This window comes from Meriones unguiculatus, chromosome 1 (genome assembly GCF_030254825.1).
Source record: "Meriones unguiculatus strain TT.TT164.6M chromosome 1, Bangor_MerUng_6.1, whole genome shotgun sequence".
Lineage (NCBI taxonomy): Eukaryota > Metazoa > Chordata > Mammalia > Rodentia > Muridae > Meriones > Meriones unguiculatus.
In genome coordinates this window covers 7,911,531-7,932,361 of record NC_083349.1, presented here as the reverse complement: position 1 = coordinate 7,932,361, position 20,831 = coordinate 7,911,531, and the positions used below count along the sequence as shown (strand labels likewise).

Genomic DNA, 20,831 nt, shown 5'->3' with positions numbered 1-20,831 from the left:
CTTTGTACCTCTGAGCCACGAGTACTGGGTGCTTTGACATAACTTGTAATGCCAGTTTCTACTTCCTGGGTGCTGTGGAATCGAATGGCTGAGTTCTCTGGGAGACACTTTCAGAACAAAAGGCTCCATTTTGCAGCTCTTGCTCAAGCAAAGCCATCAGTAGCCAGGGGATGTGTGTGCACTGATTTGATCTCTATGCATGTCTCCGTGGGCCAGTGGGAATTTTCAGTCTTAGGAGTGTATGAATTGAGTGCATGTGTTGAGACCAGGAGCGAAATCATCCCTGTCACTTGGACACTATCATCACATGTCAGGACTGGGTGGGAGAGGGGACGCAGATGGCTGAGGAGTGAAGCTGCCACTTCGAGTCTAGGTTTTGGGTGGTGCAGTAACTCATTCTCGAGTGAGGGCATTCTTAGGCTCTTTTGCCCTGTTTGCATTTTTATTCTCTCCTGGGCTCAGCATAATTTCTTTCAAATGTGGAAGGCTGCTCGCTCAGTTTCTCAAAGCCAAGCCTAAACCATGAGGGCTGTGCCTAAATACGTAATGTGTAATGGTTCTCATATTGGAAACATTTACTACCTACTGGTCTTCCCTGATGGGATGTCTTGAGCCAGCCCAGAGTTTTGGGGGCTGTCAGGCTACTGAGGCTGAGATAGCTCTTAGTGGGAGTGATGCTAACATGACACAAGGAGTTTGCAGTCCTGGTACATGTCAGAATAGATGCTCCAGCTTTGGTCGTAAACAGAAAGCCTTGGGAGCCTGCTCACCTATCTCCTCTCCTAAACATCTTCCTCCCACCCCCCATATTTTATGAAGCGATTTCTCTTGCGGCTGAGAACTTCCATCTTTGTCCTGTGTGGGTGCTGACTTCCTCTTCTCTTTAAGGATGAGTTGTACCAAGGCCTTATAAGGCTCGAGTTTGCTATCAGGGTGTGCAATTTGGTTCTTGTAAAGGGGAAGCTTTGAAAGAAGAGAGGCTGTAGCAGCCAGCCCTGGGATGCCATCTTCGTCTCTGAGGACAAGCCACCAGAGGTGGTTCTCCCTGACTCCACCAAAGGATCCCATTGCCCTTCATCTCTTTCTGCTGAGCACTGGTGCGAGCTCCGTGTCAACCATTCCATGCCAAAAATGTGCCAGTCTTTCCAGGTGTGACGGGTTTCTAAAAGCCTAGGCGGGCGTTTGAGGTGTCATCTGCCCTGCTTTGTGGACGTCCTGGATTTGCCGTTATAGAGAGCGTTTCAAGTTCTGTGTGCTGTTCTGTGGCCATTGGACATAGCTCAACAGGACTGCGGAGTGGTCACTGTAGGGCATCTTTATGACTTGGAAGGCCGAGTGGGCCAACCCACTGCCACTCACCTGTCATGAACCAGGTGTCCTGTGACTTTGCAGTGACACTTCGTGGCTTGATTTCCATTCCCTATCAAGACTTTTGGCAGTCCCCTGGCTGCGGTGTTTATTTGACTTGTACTGGATGGCACTGTCTGAGAGAGCATCAGGCCTTGTTATTGTCCTTGCCCCGGTGTTCCTGGTGCCATCCTGCTGGTCTCGAGGTGTGCTGGAAGGTGGAGACGGTTTAGCTGGTCAGCCCAGTCCCTTGACAAGATGGGCCTGCTGGGACTGCTGCTTCTCCTTCACCTTCCTCCTCTTCTCCCCTTTTCTCTTTGGTTTTCTCCCCTGCCTCCTCTCTCCTCTTCTCTCCCCACCCCTTCCTTTCCTCCTTGATTTCCTTCTTCTGGGTGAATCTATTCTGATTTCCCTCTCTCTCCTTTTCTAGTGAAATGCATTTTGGGATCTGATACCTTTGTGGGGAGACCCCCTAAGTGGAGGTGTTTGGGGTACCCCACTGTATCTTTAGACACTTTAGACACTAGAAGGGAAGTCGTCCTGGGGACACCCTAGGAGAGGCTTGGTGTGAAATGTGGTGTGGTTAGTTGCCCCAGAGGTGGTTGGCAGAAGTGGCTGCTTCTCCCTGAGTGGTGGGAATCTGCCATGCGTTTCACAGGAGATGATTGGCCAGGGCAGGACTTGGGCTCCCATCTGTTCTCTGTTTGCTCTCGGGCGCCATTTCAGAAACCACACGGGAAAAGTTTATAGGCAAACATTATAAAGAGTGACAGTCTGAAGTGCTGCTATCGCCGGCTTGGCAGCATGAAGCGTTACCTGAAGCAGCTTCCCACTTCCAGACGTTGTCATTGTTCGGGAGCCTCAAGATGGCCATCCTGATGGTGCTCAGGAAGAATTCCATGTGTTCACTGCTCTTAGTCTCAGCCTCATCTACCTCTTGCAGGATCGTTTCCTAGGGTGGATTCGTACACAGGAAGGTGTTGTGTACCCCTCCCCCGCCCTTGTGGAAAGGTAAACACAGGTGACATCCACATGAGGTCTCACCCAGAAGCTGTGACCTACCTGGATCTGCAGAAGGACGTGGGGGTTGGGAGGAGAGTGTCAGAGTTTGCCTCAGTTTCCTGTTCACCTGGGTCAGAAGCCCCTCATTCCTAAATTCCTATTACCTCTGATAGGGATAATGACTTGAGGGGTGTCTTGGGAAGAAAGGAGGCTCATGGCAGGGTGAAAGCCACATACGTACTTTTTCTTTTCTTTTCTTTTTTTTTTTTTTTTAAGACAGAATCTCACTACACACCCCGGGGCTGGCTTTGACTGCGCTCAGTAGCGTAGGTAGGCCTTAAACTCTGAAGCTGATTTAGGTTTCAAACTTGTGCCCCTCCTAACCCGCCCTCCTAAATGCCCACCGAGCACCACCAGACTCCGACACTGTCGACATTTTCGTTATTGACTTTTGATGCTGTCAAGGACCCTCTTAGTTCGTTTGTTTGTTGATTTGTTTTCTGGATATCAGAGTAGTCGGCTCACTGAAAATATGTCCAGCACACAGGAAGCTGCTGGCATGTCTCAAGGGTTTGTAGTTTGTGGGTAGGAACACAGCTAAGCCTCCACACGGGAGAGCCTCCAGCCATGCTGTGTTTGTAGCAGGTAGAAACAGCTGAGTGGAGCCCGCCCAGAAAGTAAACATGTTACCTTGTTTGTTCAGAGAGTTTGGGTAACAGTGACAATGCATGGCCCGGGTCCCACACTTCATTCCAAGTTTCCACTTAATTATGAAAAACGTATGTGAACATACTCTCTGTCTGTGGAAATCTCTGAAAGAGCATTTGGTGCAGAGAAACACGGCTTCTGGAACGTTCTCCCCATTGTTTTGGGGAGAGCCTAGAGGAGGAAACTTGGAAGTGGATGAACCATGGCATCAGAAATGTTGGATCCAGGAAATGTTGGTATTGCTATAAAAGGGACTGTTTGGATTTCCCAGGGAGTTCCTTGCCCCATGTCAGTTGTCATGTGTTACACAGAGCAGCTCGGTGGAGTCAGGCAAGGGCTCACCTGTGTCGGAAGGCCACCTGAGTGGGAGAAACAGGTGGGCTGTGGTAAGCACAGTGTCCTTGGTGTCTTGTCCCCTTTAGAGCATGATGAGGTGGTTATGATGCAGAGGACTCTAGGAGCAAGCAGTGATTGTGAGGAGCCAGCTCTGAAGTCCCCTGAAGGAGTTAGGCACAGAAGAAAATCCTTCAGCTCTCAAGCAGGCCTTAACGGCTGGATGGGAACAGGATGGCTTTTCCCTAGCATGCCTTTTGGGTCCATGTTTTAAGTACCCTGGTTCATGATGTATCTCATGTGTGCCCCACTGGATCAGTGGGCACACTGGGTGGCCTGGGATGCCATTGGTTTGGCTTTTTATCCCCCCTTACTATGGTCCTGCCCATCCCTCAATATTCTTCTCTGTTGTTTCTTCCTTCACTCTGTGCTGTTTGACCTTCCACCTCCTTTTTTCCCTCCCTTTCTTTTGCTTGTATTCACCAGATCTCCCTCCTCCCTAGGATACCTAAGGAGGAGGTAGCATTGCTTACTACTGTTGCTGCTGTCCCCTACTTGAGGCTTCTTATGAAAAGGCTATTGGAGGTGGGGGGCGGGAGCAGGAGGAGTTGTTTCCTGCGTTATTGGAGGAGGCCTGGATGTTAAGATGGCATGACTTCATGGAATCTTATCTTTCTGACGTGTTTCCAGATGGTGCTCTACTGTCTCACAAGCCAGCCATCTTTCTGGGAAATGAGAGACTTTCCACTTGGTTTTACTAGAGATCAGATCCCGCTTTGAGCATGCCACGCTGCCCTCACCATTCATTGAGACGGGAGCCTTGAGATAGAAACCTGGTTGTTTCTGAGCTGCAGCCGGAGCTTTAGAACCACAGTGGGGTGACTGGCTGGAAGAAGGACACAGTGGGTGGCTCCTGGTGGCCTTACCTGTACTGCCTGAGCATTCCTGGATCTCGGGGGCTGGGGATCCGGTGGCTGGGAGGCTGTGCAGGGCAGAAAGAAAATTATCACGGGCATCCCCGTGTCCAGGGCAGTGCACCTGTATCAAACATCCAGTGTCCTATTCTACCTCATCTGCCTGTTCATCCTTCAGAACTAGAAATGCTTGTGCAGTGCAGTGGAATTGGTCCAGCATGGTCCAGCATGCAGCCTGATTTCAATGAGTCTTGGTCCTCTGTTGCTATCACGTGGAGCTTCGAAGGGCTTCTCAGTGGATGGGGTAGCCCTTATTTTGCCCTTTCATTTTCTAACATTGTATGAATCTTTGATTCAAAGATCCTAAGACCAGAGTGGCAGAGGGTGTGAGACTTGGGGTCAAACTGAATCCCCCTTCCTCTCCATGTTTTTCTTCCTTGTCCTTAAAATATATATAAACCCTTTATTTTACTTGTTATTTATTGTTGTCATTGTTATTGTGTGTGTGTATGATGTATGGGTAAATGTGGGCGCATGTGCCATGACGCTGTGTATGTGGAGGTCAGAGCACAGTTTTGTGGAGTCAGTTTCTCTCCTCTCCTTCCACCTTTTTATGGGTTTTGGGGACCAAACTTGGCTTTAGGCAAGCATGCCTTCATCCGCTGAGCCATCTTGCCAGACCCTGCCCTTCCTTCTTCTCTTATCCACCCAGGTCAGCTGCCTGTGTTTACACAGGCCTGGGAGACCTGATCTGAGAACTTGCCATCCAAATTCTCGACATCTTTCAAACTTGGCTCTGTGCGTTGCTTCTTGGAGGAGACCCCTCCCGTCACCTCCTAAAACAGAAGCTGCACCACCTTCTGTGAGGGCAACACTCTCAGTGTTTGGGGCTTGTGGGCCATGAGATTCCTTTTGCAATGACTCCCGTCTGTCCTTGTAACACAAAAGCAGCCCCAGACAATACATACCCGAAGGAGTATGGCCCTGTTCCAAGAAGTCTTTGTTTACGAAAGCAAGCGCTGACTTGGCCCTCAGGCCATGCTTTGCTGGCTCCTGCTGCCCACGGCTCCTCTGCCCACCATTTCTTTATAGACTGCTACCTAGCTGCCTCATCCTTAAGGCTACCTCACATACTTTATATTTTCTGTGAATTTTCTATTTACTTTCATTTGCTCCACCACAATGGAAAGTCCATTAGGGTAGGGGACTCTCCCTAGTCTTCCGTTGCTTCTTGAGCATACAGAACAAAGCTTGGCCTATGGTAGATGTTCAATAAACAGTCGGTGAGTGAGAAAAACAAGCCTTTGAAACCTCACCTGGTTGTCAGTTGGGGCTTGCTTTCTGACCTTTTTTTGTATGTGTATGGGGGGAGGGCTGTTTTTCCATGTTTCATCAACTCCTATTTTCTCCCTTATGTGGCTTTCCCTCTTTGTGTTCATGTACTATTTAATGTCTGTGCCCCTTTTGGTCCCCTGTGAAAAGCCTTAGGCCCCTTGTGTTGGCTGCTGCTTCTGTGCTGGTATTTCTAGGACCAGATGTTTATTTAATAGCGGGACTTGAAACATGAATTGACTGTATTTTGGTCATGTGGGAGATTTGTTCTCTTGAGCGGGCTCTGGGCAGAATAACTGCCTTGTGATGCCTCTGCTGGTGCCCAGATCTGGAGCTGTCCCAGTGTGGGGAAAGAAGCATTGTGTTTTCCAGGCTTGGGACTCAGGGTACCATTCACAGCTCTCACTGCAGGGATGAAAGCTTACTTCATGGGCCCTCGTGGCCACCCTGGCCCCACAGAAGGCCAGTGGCTTCCTCTCACTTCTTTTGGGATCCTGCTGGGTCTCATCATGCCCAGTCTCTTAGAGGACTGTGGAGGGGTTCAATATGTCTGCCTTCTCCGTGTATGGCCCAGGTGGGCCCAGGGTGGAGATGGGAGTGGGCTGCAAGTACCTATGAGAACTGAGCTTTCTTTCTGCAACTTGAAGGTTTCCCCAGGGAGTCAGGACATCCACAGGCGATGTGTCTATTCCAGGAGTTTGGGGTGGGGGGCAGATGGACGTTAGAGTGGGATAGACCCCTTTTATTTCCAGCTAGCTGACTGATGTCGGGTACTGGATCATGAAGGACCATGACTGAGCTGGGCATCTGAGGAGGACTGGGCTAAGCAGGAGTGAGAAGGAGGACACTGTGTTAATAAGGAAGAGAAGGGTGTTGAAGGAGATGGGAAGCCTGGGGCAGTGGGTGGGTTGGTGGGCAGGATGGGTCTGGCTTCTCCAGTGGCATGAGGGGTCAGCTCTGTAGGTGGAGTCCTAATCCAGGATGCTGATGTATTCCAGCATAGGCCCATTAATTGCCAGGGACCCTTACTTTTCTTTTCTCTCAAAGTTAAAAGCCCCCAGGCATCTATCCTTTTGGGACAGACAGCATGTCCCAGCTTACCCAGTACCGAACCAGCTCAGTACTGATTTGACCTGGAGAGCTCATAAAAGTGAGCAAGCCAACAGCTCCCACCTCTTGAATGGCAAAGAGTTGTGTAGATGAATCTATTTGCCTCTTAAATTTGAGATGTTTCCTGCTGAAAAGCTTGGTTTTGTGATAACAGGCCAAGTGAAACATGAATAAGTAGTTAAGTCACTGTGAGAGTGTGTATGTGTGTGTGTGCACGTATCACATACACAGTCATGCTGAACGGCCAGCTTGGCAATCAACTTTAAAATTTTCTCATGGATTTTCCTCCCACTTTAGGGTTCGGTTGGTTTTTCAAGCCCTATTTACAATATGTGGAAACGAACCAACACAGGACAGCTTCTGCTGGGTGCTTCTGTGGCCATTGTTCCCAGTGCTGTCAGTCAAGTCTGAGTGGGGGCTGCTTCCTGGCTTCTGGGGTGCGGGGGAGAGATGGACACCGCCTGGGGCCATGTGTAAATCAAGCACAGCCTCCTGGGAAAGGACTGGCGCCTCCACTGACCTTTGTTGGACCTTCTTTCCTCTCCCTCCTTCCCATCTGCCTCTGTCTTCTCTCTCCCATCTGTTCTGCAGAGCCACCAACCAAATACCAAATCTCCCAACCAGAAGCTTACGTGGTCGCCCCCGGGGAGTCGATAGAGTTGCACTGCATGTTGAAAGATGCCGCCGTGATCAGTTGGACTAAGGATGGGGTGCACTTGGGGCCCAACAATAGGACAGTGCTTATTGGGGAGTACTTGCAGATAAAAGGTGCCACACCTAGAGACTCCGGCCTCTATGCGTGTACTGCAGCTAGGACGGTAGACAGTGAATCTTGGTACTTCATGGTGAATGTCACAGGTGAGTTGGCTTGCGAGTGTGACGCTCTGTCTCTTCTGCAGCTGTTTTCTGATTGAAAAGCATCACTATTTTTGACCAAGTGAAATCACAGCAAACTGTACTCATTGGCTGCCAGGCACACACATACAGTATCAACTATTTTTTTATTTATAAACTAATTTTTTATATATATTTGAGACAAGGTCTCCTTCTGTGGCCCAGGCTGGACTTGAACTCCTAGATTCACGTTAGCCTCCAATCATCTTCCCAAGAGCTGAGACCACAGGTGTAGGCTACTGTGCTTGGCCAATCTATTTCTGAAATTCCTCACTGGGACCTGGTGTACCACAAATTTCTCAACTGACAGAGATTTCACAAGCAGCAGGACACCATCATCTTTTCTGCCACACTCCACAGCACTTTGCCACTTACAGGATAGAATTGAAATGTGGGGATCTAGATTTTAGTTCCTTTATTAAACTCTGAGTTTTTCTCCTTCCATATACTGAAGGGGATGGGGAGCAGCAGGCCTCCTTTGCGGCCAAGTTGAGAGTTATGTCTTCAGAAAGTTAGTTAATAATCAGAAGGTCCACCCAGAGAACTGAGTTTGTTGGGGGTCATTTCTATTTGAAGGGAGCCCAAAATACTGAAAGGGGAAAACAAAACCAATGTTTGGCTATGATAGAGTCAAATTTTGTTGAGGTGGGGTGGAGAGCTGGCCCAGTGGTTGGGAGCACCGGGTTAAATTCCCAGCACCCACATGGCCGCTCACAACTGTCTGTAACTACAGTTTCAAGGGATCCCATACCCTTGCTCAGACATACATGCAAGCAAAACACCCATACACATAAGAAACAAAAAAGTCATTAAAAAATTATCAGGGACTTAAATACCGTTTGAAACTTAAAAATCCATCTCAATTATGGAGTGGGTTTAGAAGCGAGAAAGCAGAAACCCCTGAGAATCAGAGACCAACTCATCACAGAGAGACGCTTTAAGGCTCTAAGACGATCTGGACTCTGTGTGGCCTCTGATGTCTCTGCTGGGCTCCTGGGTGGTTGGTCTTGCTTTGAGAAGGGCGCAGCCACAGAAGAGGGTGACCTTTGCCTTTGCAATCGCATCCATGGCTATGTTCTTTTGAATGCAGATGCCATCTCATCTGGAGATGACGAGGACGACACAGATAGCTCCGAAGACTTTGTCAGTGAGAACAGGAACAACCAGAGTAAGTAACTGCCTCTGGAGGTCCCCGAGAGAGGAGTGACAAGGGGAGCCCTGCCTGTCACCTGTCTTCTGTCGGCTGCTCCGTCCTGCCGTGCTGTGCCCCTCGGCCCTCGCTGTTCCCCACTGTGTCTTCTGTCCCTGTTTTCCTGACTTGAGAATAAACTGTGTTTGCTGTCCACCCTCTCGCCACTTGTCCTTTCTTCTTGTGTCAGCAGCTCTCTCTTCCAAACAAACACTGTTGTCTGTGGTTTTACTTCCTTCTTCGGTCTCTCGGTGTTCATAGATAGACCACTAGTAGAACTGTGACCATCATGGTTTTCTTCATAACCCTCATCGTGCCTTTCCTGACTTAGGGGTGATTGCCTCCCCCACCCCCACCCCAGAGTATTTCATTGCTACTGTTGATTTATTCTCTTATGGACACCAGGTCTCAACTTTGTTGCCCAGGCTGCACTTGAACCCTGGGCTCATGTGATCCTTCCATGAGCCTCTTGAGTACTGGGCCCACAGGTGTGAGCCGTCCTGCCTGACTGATCTACTTTGGGAAGTCTTCCATGGGGCCAGGTAGTGGTTGGTGGCTTGTGGTTGGGAGGCCAGAGAGGCTCCTTATATAGTGCGTGCAGCTTAACAAAGAATTGTCTGGTCTAGAATACGGAGACTGAGAGGCCTTAGCCTTTGCAATCATGCCTCTTGCTGAGGGGAAGAAAGTACATCTCACTCGGAGGACGGTGGTAAGAAAGGGGGTGAATGCTGCTATGTTGTAAGGCGGTGGACGCCGGGCACTCGCTCTGGAGCTGGGCAGCCGAAGTCCCAGTCTTGGTTTGCTACTTCTCAGTTGCTGCCTGTGCCTCAGATGGGAATTCGGCAGCTGCGTCTTCTGGGAAGTTAGGAGGATTAAAGGAGAGTAAGCGCTTCAAAGAATGAGTGCTTGGGAGCTTTCACTCCACTAGGAAGCGAAACACAGAATCAGTTATAGTCTCCAGGCAGGGCTGGCCTGTTCCAGAGAGAATTGTATTGGTAACTGGGTTTTCTTGTTTGGTTGTGGTTGTTGTTTTAACCTGGTATATTTATTCAGTGTTATAGTGAAAGGATTTATTGGGGGGGGTCACAAGTAAATTTAAATGAATCATAAATGATTGCAATGAGTTATTAAAATGAGCCTATGGTGCTGCACCTTGATGGGTAAAGTGCTTATAAGCCTAGCATGCAGAGAGCGGACCTGTTTTCAACCCCCGTCGCTGCATCAACTGAGTGTCTGGTAGCACATGCCTGCAGTCTCAGCACGCTAGAGGCGGAGGCAGGGGGATCAGAAAGAAACCAGGTAGAACAGATTAGAGCAGCTCACGAGAAAATTAAGAGATCTTACTCTTAAATAAAATACGTCTTGAATGAAATACCATGTACTTTCTTCCTGCCCAATGGGAGAATAGCACCTCCCATTATTAACAGTCAAGCCCACGTAGAGCCCAGGATCTGTGGTCACTGAGGTTCCCAGCAGGCCCCGGGACTTATGTAAATGAGTAACTTGACACATCTCTCTCCTTAGGGTAGCGCACAAATTTTATTATCCTAAACGTTGTTGAACATCACTTATTCACACGCCCCCTGCCCAGCCCTTAGCTACCACCAATCTTTCCATAGCTTTGCCTGTTCAGAAACATCAGATGTTAGATTCATATACCATGTAGGCTCTTCAGATTGGCGTCTTCCCTCTACTTATATGCATTATATTTTTTTCTCCTAAATCTTCCATAGACTTTAGCAAATTTTTTCTTAGTACTGAACAACACCTTTGTATGTAGAGGGTCTTGTGCCTCTCCCATCGAAAGCTATCTTAGTTGTTGCCTGGGTTTGCAGTCATGAGCAGAGACGCCATAAAGGTGTGGGTTTGTTTAGATACACGTTTTCTCTTTTTCTCCTTGGAACATGACAGTTAGATGCTGTGGTAAGTTCAGATTCACTGGAAGCTTGCCAAACCACTCTCCCAGGCAGCCACAACATTTTGCGCTGCCACCATCCATGGAGGAGAACTCACCTCGCTCGGCATCCTTGCCAGGGTTTGTTGATGCTGCTGCCGTAGATCTCTGCCTTTCTGAAATGCATTTTCCTTCTGACCAAGGGTGGGAAGCATCTTTTTTATTTGCCTGATTACCATATCCGTGTGCTTGCTCTTTGGTGAGTGTCTGTCAAAGGCTTTGGCTTATTTTTTAATTGGGTTGTTTCTTTTATTGTTGGGTTTCAACAGTTCTTGGTATATTTTGGATAGCAGTCCTCTACTCCTCTTTTTTCAGAATCTCCTGGTGTGTGAATACCTTTGTTTTGGTGCCTCGTAGAGCATGTGTTTTAAGTTCCCAGGAAGTCTTGCTCACCAGCTTTCTCGTGGATCCTTTCATGCCATTGGTGTTGTCTCTAAGAAGTCAGGAGCAAACTTGAGGGCAGTCCTCTCACTTCTTGTGGGTTTTATAGCTTTACATTTATATTCCAGTATTGGTCTATTTGCAAGGCCTGAGTCTAGATTTATTTTCTGTTGCCTCTGAATGTTCGGTTCGACTATAGCATTTACTGAAAACACCATTGCTTAGCCTGGGTTAGCTAAGAGAGGGAATGCTGTTTGTTAGGTTTCGGGATAAATGTTGTCACTCCATTGAATGTGTGACTTTGTCCTTAAGTCCCTCGACAGTTTGGGCATAAAGAGAAGTAATTTGGTGAATATGGTTTTTACTTTAGGGAGAGTGAACGCTTAGGAAAGTGGTTTTCAATGTGTGTCTGGACCAGCAGTGCCAGCATTTCCTGGGATCTCCCTAGAGAGGCACACTCCTTAAGCTTGTCCTCAGACCTAGCTAGTTAGAGATGTGCTGAGTGTGTGTGTGTGTTTCATGTCACTTTAAGGTGTGAGATCTGCTAGCTTAGGGAGAAGGCAAGGGAAAATGTGTGCTATTATGAGTTGTGACAACCTTGAAAAGACTTGTCACTGTTCTTGCTGTCCTCTGACCACACGAGGACTCGGCAGAACGTGTTGTCCACAGTTGGTGTTCTGTGGCTCTGCCTGAAGCAGGAGGCAGGACCTTCCTGAACTGGCTCCGGAGGGCACGGGGACGCCGGCTGCTGGCTCAGCACCTCCTCTAGTCACCCTTAATGCAGAAAACAGCAAGTCTTGTTATAGTGACCAGAAGACTGTCTCAAGGAGCAAAGGGGAATGTCCTGCCAGTTGAAGCCTGGTCCCTGTGGGCATTTCAGGTCCCCACGGGAGTGGGCGGATATGATTGCATAGTTTTTTACAGCCCTCAAGTGACACCACAGGTGGGTGCCTCCGAGACTGAGGCATCAGGTTCCGCCCACTTGGTATTGCTGGCACACCTGGGGACTGTTCTGTGCTGGGTCGAGTATGCTGCCCGACGACATCACCAGTAGTCATGACGTAACAACCAAGGCGGAGTGAGGGAATCTTGTGGTGGTTCAGAGTCTGCCTGATGGGGACTCCTGGGGCTCTTGTTAGCATCTACACAGGAGAGCCAACAGCAGAGCGCTGGCATGGCATCCAATAGGCAGGTTACCACACTCTCACTTCGAGAGCGACTGAGGCTTTTGGTAATTAGCTCTCCAATGACACCAGCTCTGTCCCCGAGATGGGTGCTGTGTGGTGATTAAGGGCTGGTGTTAGCTGTACCAGGGAGATACTGCTGCAGGGAGGGGCCTGTGAAACATTAGATGCTATTTAAAGTGATAGCAGTTCTTAGCTGGCTACTTGGCCTCTGCCATCTGTTAGTGTGATTAGGATGGTCTGATTCACAGGTGCAGCCCGGGGCAGCTGAGATTAAGCAGCTGTGGCCTTTGTGTGTGTGGACGGGGAATGCCGGGACTGGGATACTTGGCAGGGTGGGACAGGGGATGTTACCGTTCAAACCATTCTCCCTCCCCCCCCCCCCCCCGGCCACCTCAAGTGTCAAATACCTGACCTGATTACTAGAGAAGATGCAGAGGTTCTGAATTCTTTGCATTCTCAGCCACCTGGAAACATCCTTGCATCCACACGGATTCCCCTGGTGCCTCTGCTGTCCGGGAGATGCCACTCGGGTGTATTTGAATATTCTCCTTGAGTAAAGCTAGCCACTTGTGCTTCCTTGACTGGGCTGAGTGTCGTGGTGTTGGGTTTTGTGAGCACTATTTCTCCTGCTCCTCTTTGGGACACTTCATGTTTTAAGTTTGTATCTTCCAGCTTGAAAAATGCTGTACAGGGGGTTCCTTCCACCAGATTGCTAGATGGTCATTTGTCTGGTTTTGTTGGCTCAAGGCAGGAAAGCAAGCTTTCCCTTCCAGTGGCGGTCTTCAGCCCTATGTAGAGTGTGGAAAGCAGGGTAGCCAAATGTGAGCACAAACCCAGCAGACCATAATTAGGAAAAGGACTGAGCGATGCTGCAGTGGGCAGGAAGGTGCTTGCTGCCACGCCTGAGGGCCTGGAACCCACCTGGTGGAAAGAGAGATCAGATTCCTGCAGTCAATGCTTTAGGGTCCCTGTTGCTGTGATAAAATACCATGACTAGAAGCAATTTGAGGAGGAAAGGGTTTATTTGGCTCACAGTTCCATAGAACAGTTCATCGCCAAAAGAAGTGAAGGCAGGAACCTGGAGGCAGGAGCTGATGCAGAAGCTGTGGAGGGGTGCTGCTCACTGGCTTGCTTCCCATGGCTTGCTCAGCCTGCTCTTACAGAAACAGGGCCACAGTGTGCTGGACTCTCCTCCATCAATCACTGATTAAGAAAATATCTTATAGCCTTGCCCACCGTGAGGATCTTATGGAAGCATTTTCTTAATTGAGGTTCCCTCCTCTCAGATGACTCTAGCTTGTGACTTAAAACTCACACAGTCTGCATGCATGTACACACACACACACACAGAGAGAGAGAGAGAGAGAGAGAGAGAGAGAGAGAGAGAGAGAGAGAAATACATCTTTAAGAAAAAGAATGAAGCAAGTTGGTAATGGCACACACCTTTAATACCAGCACTTGGGAGGCAGAAGGCAGGTGGATCTCTGTGAGTTCGAGTACTGTGTGGTCTGTAGAGTGAGTTCCAGGACAGCCAGGGCTACGCAGAGAAATCCTGTTTTGACAAATGAAAAGAAGAAAAGACAAGAAAAAGAATGAAGCCACAAGATCGATCTTCACCAATGCAGCAAAAAAGAAAAACATATGAAATGGGGCAGAACATGGCAATTTTGGTTAAGAAAAGTTGGTGTCATTGGTAAGGAGGTGCTGTTTGATTTTTAGGTGAATACTCTTGAGTGTTTGGGTTGCTCCTAACTTTTAAATCCTCTTGCTGATCTCTGTCGGGGATGGCTTCTTCTGTGGAAGGTTTTCTTGTTTGTGGAAACTCCGGGAACTCACCTGTTCTACTTTGTGACACTGTCTGTCATGGAAGCCAGCATTGTGGGCCTGTCTTTTTCAGGAATCCATTGGCTTCTTGAGAGCAAGAACCAGCCTGGTGTAGAATGGATGTTTTTTGGCCTAAGAGGCTTCCCACACATCCTTTGTGGGTCTTATCTGAAACAGAGCAGTGTTCGGGTCTGTTCCATAGATGAGGAAACCAAGCCACTGTTTCTCAAAGTGTTCCCAGGGACCCTCGTTCAGAATGACTCTGTTGACGGGTGACTTGAATCTTGCAGCAAGTTTAGGAAACGTTATATTGTGACCCTTGCTTAGAGACAGAGTCCAACAGCACCATTCTTGCTCTGAGGAGTCCTCTAGTAAAACATAGGTTTAATGTTCTTTCCCAGGATTTCTCAAACCTAGTGAGCGTAAGGCCTCTTTAAAATTTAGCATCTCTTTCACATCCCATCACACACACACACACACACACACACACACACACACACATTCCTGCATTGGCTGAATGGGTGAATAGAGCTCCCATTCCCTTTTAAGCCGAGTCCTTCTCTTGCAGGCGTGAAGGGCATCACCAGGTCGTATTTTAGCAGCTCACTAGCTGATGACCTCACACCTTGCCAGAACTAGCTCATTGCCCTGAGCACAGCAATCTTGTGATGTCATCCTAAGCGTAGGCTCAACTTGTCTTCTCTGGATCAAATATTACCAATTCAGATGCTGCTTTTTGAAATGTAACCAGGTTGAGGGCCATGAAAGGTTCTACGATTGTGCATCAGCATGGAAAAAGGTAACTTAGCTAGATCTCACCTTTCCAGGGAATTTGTCTCCATAGATCATCTGGAAGTTATTTCCTCAAGCTCATGTTTAAAGTGATGGTTTCTGAAGATTCTGAGAGTCAGTTCTTGGGTAAATCATGTTTGACTAAAAGTCTGGCTCCGTTGCTTGACTGGAGAGGCTCCACAGCGGGACAACAGCATCAAGATTCTTGTTTTTGGAGTGGTCCTTTCTAGTGACAAGGGGTTTTTCCATTTTGGTTTCATCTCTGTTGAGACCTGCAAATACCATGTATTCTGTACCAGAAAGGCAGTCTTATTTTCTTCTTTTTCCTTGGGGAAGGGCTAGGAGAAAGGAGGGAAAACAAAAGTATGTGGTCTGAGATCCCAGATTCTTTAATTGGTTACCCTGTTGCTGCTAATAGCCCTGAATCGCCATGGTTCTGATGATTTAAAAAAAAAAATTGGTTGAGATGATATCCAAGTTGGTGAGTGTAGGAATAGAAAAGAACGAAAAAGACAAAGTGTGTAGGCTGTCGAACCTTCTGGAAACTCCTCCTAATGGAAACCTCATCAGTAGGGTGCTTCACGTGCATTAACCTTGGAAGGTGTTGATGGTAATCTTCCAAGAGCTCTTCCTTCTCAGCCTCCCCCTAGCCATGAGCTGCTGCTGGCTGGGGTGCCTTGTCTTGCAGCAGATCCTAGAGCCCTCCCTACGGCCCGCTCCCCACCACCATATATTTCTAATTAGACACCTCACTTGTCAGTGGGCTGTTTGATAGAGATTTCTAGAAGCCAGATTGTACCTGTGGTAGTTTGAATAAGAACAGCCCCCAAAGGCTGATATATATTTGAACACTCAGTCACCTGGGAGTAGCGCTATTTGAGAAGGATTAGGAGGTGTGGCCTTGTTGGAAGAGATAGATTAAGGGGGTGGGCTTTGAGGCTTCAAAAGCCTGCGTGCTACCATGCTTCTTCCCACCATGATGACAATGGACTGACCTCTGAAACCGTGAGCAAGCCCTCAATTAAATACTTTCTTTTATAAAGGTTGTTTTGGTCATGGTGTCTCCTCACAGCAATAGAAGCCTGACTAAGACAGTACTCCTTTCTCAGTTACACGCCCGAGTTCATCTCCAACCCTGCTAGACTTGGTTTGTCTCCGTTCACATCAAACCAAAGCAGATGAATTTGACAGTCTATTGCAAGGATGGCGACATTAAAAACAAAACCAAACAAAACCAAACACACCAGGGGGCACAGCCTTCAGATGTCCTGATTAGTGATATTTTTAAAAGCCCTAATTATAGACTTAAGGCGGGGGCCTTAGCGAGGCTTTAGGGAGCTGGGGAGACTTGACCTAATAGCTGAAGCAGCCTGTGCATTTTAAAATTTCTCCATCAATAAAAATACAGTTGGCAGTCGTCAGGGTCCCAGGCTCACATAAATCTTGAACTTTTGACTTAATTACTGTGGGAGAGTTCACAGGGCAGCCTGCTGTGGTTGAAGAGCATTGCTAAGGGAGCTGGAAAGTCCGGGCTAGCCTTGGCCCGGCCTCTGGCTTTGTGACCTTGATCAAATCACTTAACCTTTCTGGGTGACATTGATCCTGTCAGCCATCAAGCCAGATGGAGGAACATTGTAATATGATTCTCTGTTTTTCCTCTAAAATACTGGGCTGTGCTTGCGTTTGGTTCTGGACGGAGAGCAGCCCGTAAACCTTAGATGTCAATACTTGGCTGTGTAAGAGTTTTTATGGGGACAGGCCCAGCAGCTTATGTTTTATCAGTAAGTTTAAATGCCAGGTTCAAAAAGCGCTGTAGTCCTACCATTTGTTGACAAAAATCAATACCTGTTGTAGCACACAGATGCCTGGAAAGAATATTAGAACCTTATCAGAAGAGTGTCCTTGTTATATAGGGAAGCTCTTCCTGGTCATCCATCTTCTCTCCTTGCCTTAGAGGCTGTCTGAAATTCAAACTGTGACCTACTTCATTCTATGCCTGCTAGCTGGCAGCCATCAGCAGGCATGGTTTCACGGATGGACAGGCACCCAGGGTGGAAGCTGGCCTTGGTGACAAAGAAGCAACCCTTCTAGAGGAGAAGTGTGGACTCCCATGGAGGGACAGAGTGGTTAAGGCCGTGGGGTATTTTGAGGGTCTTTCAGTGGAGTTAGGGTCACTTCTAGGGACACTTGCATCTTAACAGAGTGAAAAGCTACTTGACCTGATTGAAGAGAGGTGATAGGTGCCGGTAGGTCAGCCGCATCTTTGTGACAAGTTTTTATTTACTTGTTATGATGCATCTTGCTGTTCTTTTGATTTGCTTCTTCTTGTTAGTATTTTGTGACTAACGGGACTTTTTCCTTTTGCCTGGTACACTCTGAGGAGATAGATGGATGTCAGAGCCAAAGGGAAGTCCACTGAGTCACTTCGTGAGTGACTTGATGCGCCTCACTTTCGATGCCTTTGGAGGTCTACCCCACAGTCCACTCTCACAGTCAAGTGACTGTGAGTGTGTTCTGCATATCCCTGAGGTGATGCCACGGGTGTGACAGGATGCATAGAGAGGAGCTGCTTACGTTCCTGATTTCGGGCAACTTCATGTGGTCTTGGCTTGCAGATTCATTTCCAGTAAGGTTGTTGAATAACCTATGTGTGGCTGTCTGTGAGGCCCTAGGATGATCTCTGCCACTGTAGGCTTTTACTCCATTGCAGCAGTTCCTGCTCTGCATCCAATTGTTGCAATGCTCCCAGGCTTTGGTAGGGAAGAGGCTGCCTTGGCTTCCCCAAGATGCCTGGCTTTTGTTTCTCTGGTTGTATATTCTAGTTCTTTGGTGTCTGGACATTTGTATGTGGTGGCTTTGTGCCAATGGCAAGAACTGTTAAGGAGAAGGGTCTACAGAGAGTCCAGAGTGTTGGACCTGCCATTCTAGTACTAGGGAGGATATGAGGCAGGATCTTGAGGTTGATGCCAGCCTGGGCTGAGTAACAAGACTGTCTCAATGGACAGTAGGATGGTGGGATAGGAGTGTTATTTTTCTAGATTATGTAGATTTTTAAAGTTCGTATCAGGGATAGCCATAAAATAAAAAATATTGTGTTACTGTTATAAATAGTAAAATAGTTCTATCTCTTCTTCAAGCATCGTGTTAGGTTTTTTTTTTTTTTTGTTTTTGTTTTTTAATATTCACACTCTATAGCTTAAAAGGAGGCTCAGTCGCAAAGGCTGTTGCCCCAATGTAGCTCTGCAGAGTGGCTCTGGCCAGAAAACCAGGAGCCTGGCAGAGCATTGGGATGGCCCTTCCCTGGCACACAGGTATCTTGAACAACTTAACTCAGTGACCTTTCAGCTCCTGGAGGACTGTTGTGAAATTCCATTCCAGCCACAGCCTTGCGGTGATTGGATTTCATAGCACCCCCACCCACCTTGGGTTTCCGTGACCACGGTGAGACGCAATGCCCACGCTGTGGTGTGTGGCCAGGGTCTGTTATGTGTGAGCAGATTTTCTAGATACAGTTTCATTCCAGGGAAGCAGGGACCTGCTAGAAATCCCAGCAGCATTCTTTTATCCTATTCCCCAAGTCATTCCCTTGGCTACCAGGACAAAGGCACGGGTTACCTGTGTGCTGCGGACACAAGTCAGGGCAGAACATTGTATGTGGCTGGGGGGACAGTCCCCTGGGGTGGTGCAGCCTCAATGCTGGCTTAGAGTGGAAAAGAACATTCCTAGTTCCTGAGGCAAGTCCCTACTTTTTGATCTTAGAGAACGTGAAAATCATGCCTAACAGTTTGTAAGCACCTATTTGTTGATTTCTTTTATTGTAACAAAAAAAAAAAAAAAAAAAGGCATTCCAGAGCTCAGCCCAGCAGTAATTGATGCTATCTGAAAGAGTGGCTGCATTAATATTTAGCTAATTCATGTGAATAGGCCATTGTGTTTACTTCAACAAATGACATGAGTCCAGACACCTGACAGCATGAGGTATGCTCTCCATTTAGGTCAGATTTGTTAAAGTCTTTGTGTAGGGACAAAGCGGGATCTCAATGGCTGCTTTCAGTGGCCTTGGATAGATTTTTCTAAGTAGAAGCTTTTAAAAATGAAAGATGACTGAAATTGTTTCAGGGTATGCCAGGTCCTTGGGGTCTTGTGATAAGTGGGAGTCCAGTAGTCCCCTGGGGAACTCTCAGAAGAATAGATGTGTTTACAAGCATTCAATACCCAGAACTACATGGGCCTCGAGATGCGTATCACAGTCGCAACTGGATTGATAAGAAATGGTACAGCCTCTTTTCTTTTTGCTTGGGCCTTCCCCTCCCCTCCTTTCCCCTCCCTGCTCTCTCTCTGCTCCAAATGGGTGAGCAGCTGTGGGTTTGCATGGTCTTGGTGTCATGAGGTTGCTACCTAAATTCCCCCACCTTGACACTTGCGAAAGCTTTGGCAGGAAGAGGATCCAGTGTGCCCTTGAGAAGAAATCTCAGTTCTGCCTCTTGTAGCAGGTGTCAAGAGCAAGGGTGAGGTAGCCAGAGGCAGGTGCAGTTGTTCCAGAAAGTGACTGTAACCGGAGAGCTGGCTGTTCAGGTTGGACGTCCCAACCCTACCCCCACCCCGACATATGCTAGAGGGGAGACTGCCAAATATGTTCCCTGCCTGGGACCATTTTGCTTCTGGTTTGTGGAGTGTGAGTGCTGCTCCTGCTGACCCCTCACCATGCAGAAAGCATAGCTGTTGCCCAGTATTTCAGTGGAGGTCCCGGACAATCCAATACAGGCTGAAGTGTCCACCCCGACTATCTCAGATCCTACAAGGCAGGATTGAAGGCGCGGCTGCTTGGTGAAGCTCATCTGTGTTAGCAAGGAGACGGGGCTAAGGACTGGGACTCAGATTGGTCTTGGTTAAATGTCTTTTGGTGCTGGCAGGTAATGCTTTACCTCAGTTTCCTTGACCTGCAGCAGGGGCATAACAGCTCCTTCTCTGTTGAGTTGTTGTGAGGAGTCCCGTGCTGAGCTTGTACGGGCTCTCGGAACAATGGTTGGCAGATAAATGTTGGGTCACTAACAGCCCTGAGCCATTAGTACAGGCATGAGGAATTTATAGCCGCATTCTGGATTGATGAAGCCTCACCTGTCTGTAAAATGCACTTTACTTGTTACTTGGACATAAAAGACCCTTCTCTGAGCTTAAAAAAAAGTCACTTGACCCCGAGGGCCATTTAGGGGGCATGACTCGTTGTCTCCTATTACGCTTAGGTACAATGTTAGGATTATAGTGTTCATAGCCACTACTAGAAAGAAAAAAAAAAGTTCTTTTTTAATTGAACAAAATAATATATACTTAGCAAAACAGTATTTTGATTTCTCGTATAAGGTGCTAGGAAATTAATGCTGGCTCCTTAGATCATTTTATCAGGCTAACCTGATAACTTACACAGTCAACTGCCATTTACAAGACTGTTCCGGTCTGGCTATAGCGTTAGCTCAGTGGGTAAAGTACTTGCTCTGTAATTATGAAGACCTGAGTTTGATCCCCAGAACCCACCTTAGAAAAAGGCATGATGGCACATGTCTGGGGAAACAGAGGCAGAGGCATCCCTGGGAGCTCAATGGCAGGCTAGTCTCACTTATCTGGTACATTCTAGGCCAGTGACTCTATCTCAAAAAATAAGATTTTTTTTTTCTGGCACCTGAGAAACAGCACCTGAGGTTGACCCCTTGGCCTCACACACATGTACATGCACATATACACACATGAACACACCTTTACCCATGCCCACACAGAAAGAAACTTCTGATGGGTAAGTTAATGTGGTCCCCGAGGACAGTTTATTTTTACAGTGTGTATATATGACCATTTAATAGGTGTGGTGATCT

At 47.8% G+C, this 20,831-nt stretch overlaps 1 protein-coding gene across 13 annotated transcripts in view; it reads left to right on the top strand.

The window, feature by feature from the left end:
- The window catches only part of Fgfr2 (fibroblast growth factor receptor 2), a 99,683-nt gene that overhangs the window by 12,160 nt on the left and 66,692 nt on the right, over positions 1–20,831 (top strand). For 5 of the 13 annotated variants that reach the window (XM_021647862.2, XM_060380951.1, XM_021647860.2 and 2 more), the window contains exons 2-3: positions 7,338–7,604; positions 8,731–8,808. The exons of 5 other annotated variants lie outside the window; for them this stretch is intronic. In XM_021647862.2, the coding sequence (XP_021503537.1) occupies positions 7,338–7,604; positions 8,731–8,808 (345 nt within the window). The remainder of the gene's footprint in view (positions 1–7,337; positions 7,605–8,730; positions 8,809–20,831) is intronic. 3 more of the 13 variants (XM_060380979.1, XM_021647866.2, XM_060380975.1) reach the window with 1 other exon arrangement.